We start from the raw sequence: 6,527 nt of genomic DNA, 5'->3' as shown, positions 1-6,527 counted from the left end.
TTGCTGCCTTGTAGCGCCAGAGGGTTCGATCCTGACTACAGGTGCTTGTCTGTACAGAGTTTGTACGTTCCCCCAACGACTGTGTGGGTATTCCTCGGGTGCTCCGGTTTCCTGGGCTTATGACCTCTGGAGTTTGGAAGAATGAGAGGTGATCACAGGGTAGAAGCAGAGATGATGTTTCCCATTGCTGGGCTGGTTAGAACCAGGGATCACGGTCTCAACGTCAAGGGTGGGCCATTCAAGACAGATTTGAGAAGACATGGCTTCAGCTGGAGGTTGATGAATCTTTGGAATTCTCTATTCCAGAGGGCTGTGAAGACTCAGATACTGAGTGTACTCAAGTGAAAGCTCAGTCAACCTTTGTAAATGCAGGGGACATTGCAGAGATATGGTGCTGAGGTAAAAGATCAAAAGAACTTAAATTGAATGGGAGTGCAGAACGGAGAGGGGTCGATCTGTCAAATTTTGATCAGTGATCCTCAACACCTATTGCGGATTGCCACTGCCCTAGTGTGAATGGGCGATCGATGGTCAGCATGGACTGTGGGCCGAAGGGCCTGTTTCCGTATAGAAACAAAGAACTGCAGATGCTGGTTAATACACAAAAGGGCACAAAGTGTTGGAATAGCTCAGCAAGTCAGTCTGGGTGTCTAGAGAACACGGAAAGAAGACATTTTGTGTTAGGATGAGACCCTTTTTCAGGCCTGTTTCCTTGACGTATTTTTCAATCAATTCAATCAAAAAAGAGAGTTGATCTGATGGGACTTTGATGCAGCTTCTCTATCACAGGTAGAGCCTTCGTTCGGCAGGAGATCAGGCCTGTACATAATGTTCCAGGCGCCGTCTCATCGGGTCCTGTTATGATTGCAATCCAGTGCTTTTGGCCTTGGACTCAAATCCTCCTGAAGTACAGGCCGACATGCTTTCCTAATAACCTGATAGCTGGCAACTGGCTTAGCCAGAGCTCTTGACCTGGCTGTCTGAAGATCGTTTGGCTGTTTAGTGAGCGAGGATTCTTTGTGCTGCCCTGCCAAACTGGAAATGTTTCGGTCGCCTCCTCCACGGAGAGGTGACTTTTTCCATGTCGCCTCCCACGTGACCAAACATAGAGGATCGTTGCGGCCTTTCCCGGAGATGTGCCCGGGGCTTCAGCTGCGGGCGCAGTGCGGACTCTCATCGCGGAACGAGCGAGCCCTCGCCGGAGGGGAGCGCTCCGTTCGCTGGCCCGTGGCAGCCTGAAGCCGTGGTCTGCAGAGCTCCAGCTGGTGGCTGGGATCCAGAGCCTGGGATCCCTCATTGGGGACCCCGGAGGAGAAGAGCTCCGACCGCCGGGCCGCAGCCTACTTCCACCGCGAGCGCGGCGTAGACTTACCATCAGGAGCGGGGTCCCTCGCCGGGGATCCCTGGAGAGGAGCTTCGACCGCCGGCCCTGCAGTCTGCGGTGCTTCAGGCTGCGGCGTGGCAGGGACTTTAAATCGTCGACCGCCGGCCTGCGGCCTACACCATCTTGAAGCCGCGGTCTCCGGTGGGGAGGCACCGGTTCAGGACTCACTCGGACTTACCTTGTCTGAACATCTGGACGCCTGCAGCGGCGACTGCGGAGGGTTGAAGTCCAGACCACGGGGGAAAATGGAGGAGGACTGACCAAATTTTGTGCCTTCCACCACAGTGATGAATGCTGTGGTGGATGTTTGTGTTAAATTTTTATTGTGTATTGTGTGTTCTTTTTTATTGTACCGCTGCTGGCGAATTCATTTCACTTGCACCTAATGTGCAAGTAACGAATAAAACTTGACTGACTTGACTTGATCTTTTAGAGATGTGTGAGGGGTATAGATCGGGTGAATGCGCAGAATTTGTTTCCCAAGGTCGGGGAATCAAGGACTAGAGGGCACAGGTTTAAGGTGAGAGGGGAAAGATTTAATGGGAACCTGAGGGCCAAATGTTTCATCCAGAGGGCGGTGGGCATGTGGAATGAGCTGCCAGAGGAAGTGGTTGAGGTAGATACAATAACAACATTTAAATGACATTTGGACAAGAAACTGGATAGGAAAGGTTTAGAGGGAGGTACACAAAAAAGCTGGAGAAACTCAGCGGGTGCAGCAGCATCTATGGAGCGAAGGAAAAAGACCTTTTTCCTTCGTTCCATAGATGCTGCTGCACCCGTTGAGTTTCTCCAGCTTTTTTGTGTACCTTCGATTTTCCAGCATCTGCAGTTCCTTCTTAAAGGTTTAGAGGGATATGGGTCAAACACACATAAATGGGACCAGCTTCCGGGGCACATATGAGTTAGGTCGAAGGCCTGCATGGATGCGTTGGGCCGAATGGCCTGTTTCCAAGCCGCATGTCTCTATGACTCTATCTTTGGGTGCCAGATGATGGGAAGAAGCAGATGCAGCGCCTCCTGTGGTCAAAACCTTGCAACATCCACCATGGGTTAAACCAAAGATTATAGAGGAGCTAGTATCTTTGGGTTAAACTGACCCCAACATTCAAAACACTTATGCCCTGCATAGGGTGATGCAGCTGATTGAGCATTGTTCCGGTGGCCCCATTACAGGGATATGGGGAGAAAGCAGTCACGGGTTATTGATTGGGAATGATCAGCCATGATCACAATGAATGGCGGTGCTGGCTCGAAGGGCCGAATGGCCTCCTCCTGCACCTATTTTCTATGTTTCTATCTATTATTACCATGCATCAGTAATTTGCCCTTTACATTCCCAGCAAAATTCATACGCATAGAGTGATACAGTGTGGAAACAGGCTCTTCGGCCCAACTTGCCCACACCGGCCAACATGTCCCAGCTACACTAGTCAACGCACCCTCACAGAGACACTGAGAAATTAATAAAAACACCAGATATGTTATTGCCATTTTGTTTTATTGTCAAATGTGGTAACCGGACAAGTTAAAATATAAACAAAATTATCTATTTTTCTTTTTTTCTTTTTTTAAGAAATGGTAAAACAGAGTGTGTTATGCTACTAGAAGTCACTCGTGCACGCACACTCTCTCTCTCTCTCTCTCTCTCTCTCTCTCTCTCTCTCTCACTCTCACTCGCTCGCTCTCTCATAGTGTAACAATGAGTCTTCAAAACACAACTATAACATCAAAAAGGAAATATTGGAAAAATTCTGCCGATATTTTGATCGAATCAGCAACGATCCCACAGAATGTAACAAACAATAGGCAAAAGTAAAACTATTTATTTTAATTATTAAGTCTATCATTTTTTTTTAAACTTTATTCTTTTTCTTCCTGTGAAAGAACTAACAGTAAATGTTACTTTGATAAGGCATCTAAGTCTTGTATAATAAATGAATTTATTTTCACCTTTAAAAAAAAAAAAATCTCACAACCGACAGGGTGGCAAAGGTTTTAACACTGGAAGAAAAATAACATCACACACCAGTGTATAAAAATGAAAATAAAATGTAACCACAGGTTAAACAACTTAAATTGCTTTCTAATCAGCTTGTGAGTGTGGGTATAAGATGTATATGAGCGCACCGTGTACAGTGATATTGAGACATTTATGAATGCTCCGGATACGGAGGGGGTTTGTGTCGGAATGTGGTATTAAAATATTTTTCCGTCACTTTCACAACAAAAAGCAGAGTGTTTGTCTGTGCAGTGTGGGCGGCCCGGCCACGCTTCCTAACACGGGTGGACATTGCACGCCCGGATCTCCCTCATATCCTTGCAGCCGGTGAGCTGGGAGGTGCGGTGTTTTCTCTTCACTGCCATGAAGCGTTCCTGAATGCCTCCGCCACAATACTTGCTGCACTCGGTCCATGCCGTCCACGTCTTCATCTTGCACCCTGAACAAGGGGCAGGAATTGCTGTTAGTGCGGGGAAGGGACTGCAGGTGCTCATGCGGCCATAAGGTCGGAAGGGATGGGAGTAGAATTAGGCCATTCATAGAAACATAGCGAATAGGTGCAGGAAGAGACCATTCGGCCCTTCGAGCCAGCACCGCCATTCATCGTGATCATGGCTGATCATCCCCTATCAATAACCCGTGCCTGCCTTCTCCCCATATTCCCTTGACTCCACTAGCCCCCTGGAGCTCTATCTAACTCCTTCTTAAATCCATCCAGTGACTTGGCCTCCACTGCCCTCTGTGGCAGGGAATTCCATAAATTCACAACTCTCTGGGTGAAAAAGTTTTTTCTCACCTCAGTCTTAAATGGCCCCCCCTTTATTCGGCCCATCAAGTCTACTCCGCCATTCAATCATGGCTGATCCATCTCTCCCTCTGAACCCCATTCTCCTGCCTTCTTCCCATAACCTGTGACACCTGTACTAATCAAGAATCTATCTATCTATCTCTGCCTTAAAAAATATTCACTGACGGCCTCCACAGCCTTCTGTGGCAAAGAATTCCACAGATTCACCACCCTCCGACTAAATAAATTTCTCCTCATCTCCTTCCTCAAAGAACGTCCTTTAATTCTGAGGCTATGACTTCTAATCCTAGACTCTCCCACTAGTGGAAACTTCCTCTCCACACCCACTCTATACAAGCCTTTCACTATTCTGTAAGTTTCAGTGAGACTGGTTTACACCGAAGATGGACACAAAACACTGTAGTAACTCAGCGGGATGGGGAGCATCTCCGGAGAGAAGGAATGGGTGACGTTACGGGTCGGGACCCTTCTTCAGACTGTTGTACTCAGAGTATTGTGTCCAGCACTGGGTGCCACGTTATAGGAAAGATGTTGCCAAGCTGGAAAGGGTGCAGAGAAGATTTGTTGCCAGGACCTGAGGGCCTGAGCAATAGGGAGAGGTTGAGCAGGCCGGGACTCTATTCCTTGGTGCATTGGAGGGTTAGGGGTGATCGTATCAAGGTGTATAAAATCATGAGAGGGAGAGAACGGGTAAATTTCAGGTCGAGACCCTTCTTCAGACTGTTGTACTACAGCATTAGTATAATCTCACTGTTACCATTGGGAAGAAGGCAGCAAAGCCTGAAAATCATGGCCTCCATGTTCAAGAACAGCTTTTTCCCAGCAACCCTGAGATGCACAGAGTCTCTTGCCCGCAGTAGGTGAATGGAGAACCATAGGTTTAGGTGAAGGGGGTAAGATTTAATAGGAACCTGAGAGGTAACTGAGAGGGCTGTTCCCATCCTGTATCTCTAAAACTAAAACTAAACTTGGAAATAAACCCGATGATTATCGTCATGTGGTGGTGAATCTGTGGAATTCATTGCAACAGAAGACTGCGGAGGCCAAGTCATTGGGTATATTTAAGGCGGATATAGAAAGATACTTGATTAGTTCGGGAGTCAGGGCTTATGGGGAGAAGGCAGGGGAATGGGGTTAAGATAGAAAGGTAGAAACATAGACAATAGGTGCAGGAGTAGACCATTCGTCCCTTCGAACCAGCACCGCCATTCAATGTGATCATGGCTGATCATCCTAAATCAGTACACCGTTCCGGCTTTCTCCTATATCCCTTGTTTCCCTTAGCCCTAAGAACTAAATCTAACTCTCTTGAAAACATCCAGTGAATTTACTTCCACTGCCTTCTGTGGCAGAGAATTCCACAGATACACAACTCTCTGGGTGAACAAATAGATGGGCCATGATTGAATGGCGGAGTAGATTTGCTGGGCCTAATTCTGCTCCTATGATTTATGACCATGAGGCTTCTTTGGGAACTTGGATACCTGTATGTTCAGGGATTCTGGGCTCTCCTCTCATCTCCTTGATCCGTTGCCTCTCCGGAGCTTCCTTCCTACGCCTCTTCTCGTCCCCCTGCCTCCTTGAACACTTGCGGACTTTGCACTTCTTGCGCTGGACGGTCTCGGGGCACGACGCCCCCCCGAACTGCGGCTCCAGCTTCACCATCCTCGTCCTGATCATGTGCCCCCTCCCGCAGGACTTGTTGCACTCCGACCACTCCGACCACTCGGACACCATGCAATCGGTCGCTGTGAGGGAGAAGAAAGCGGGATGAGCCGAGACGCGGGGGATGCAAGAAAAAAAGAGGAACGGAAGAAAAAAAGAGGAGCGCTCGCAGGATAACCTGGCGACAGAGGCGCAAAACTAACTGGAGCGACTCAGCGGGACAGGCAGCATCCCTGGAGAAAAGGAATAGGTGACGTTCCGGGTCGAGACCCTTCTTCAGACTGAGAGTGTGTGGAAAGGGGAAGAATGAGAGATAAAGACGGTGATGGTTTCTCATCCATTCTCTACATAGTCGGGTAATTGACAGAGGCCAATTAACTTACGAACCTGCACATTTTAGTATGGGGGAGGAAACTGGAACAACTGGAAAAAAGAGTACGTGCAAACTCCGAACTGACAGCAGCCTAGATCAGAGTTGAACCCGAGTCTCTGGCTCTGTGAGGCAGTGGCTCTACCAGCTGCACCACTGTAATGCAGGAGACTTCAGGGAGACCTTATGGAGGTGTGTTTGTGTTTAGTGTACGAGTACACAATATAGGGAATAACGTTAAGTCAAGATAACATCCAGTATAGTCTAATCAAAGATAGTCCGAGGGTCTCCAATGAGG

The 6,527-nt window shown here is 48.1% G+C and overlaps 1 protein-coding gene across 1 annotated transcript in view; it reads right to left on the bottom strand.

The window, feature by feature from the left end:
• Positions 1 to 2,866: 2,866 nt before the first annotated feature.
• spon1 (spondin 1) overlaps positions 2,867 to 6,527 on the bottom strand; it is a 201,415-nt gene continuing 197,754 nt past the window's right edge. The window contains 2 exon segments of the mRNA XM_033038808.1: positions 2,867 to 3,825; positions 5,679 to 5,942. Of these exon segments, the coding sequence (XP_032894699.1) occupies positions 3,662 to 3,825; positions 5,679 to 5,942 (428 nt within the window). The 3' untranslated portion in view covers positions 2,867 to 3,661.

The sequence above is a fragment of the Amblyraja radiata genome, chromosome 20 (assembly GCF_010909765.2).
Source record: "Amblyraja radiata isolate CabotCenter1 chromosome 20, sAmbRad1.1.pri, whole genome shotgun sequence".
Lineage (NCBI taxonomy): Eukaryota > Metazoa > Chordata > Chondrichthyes > Rajiformes > Rajidae > Amblyraja > Amblyraja radiata.
Note: the sequence above shows the minus strand (reverse complement) of the source record. Positions and strands in the feature narration are given on the sequence as shown.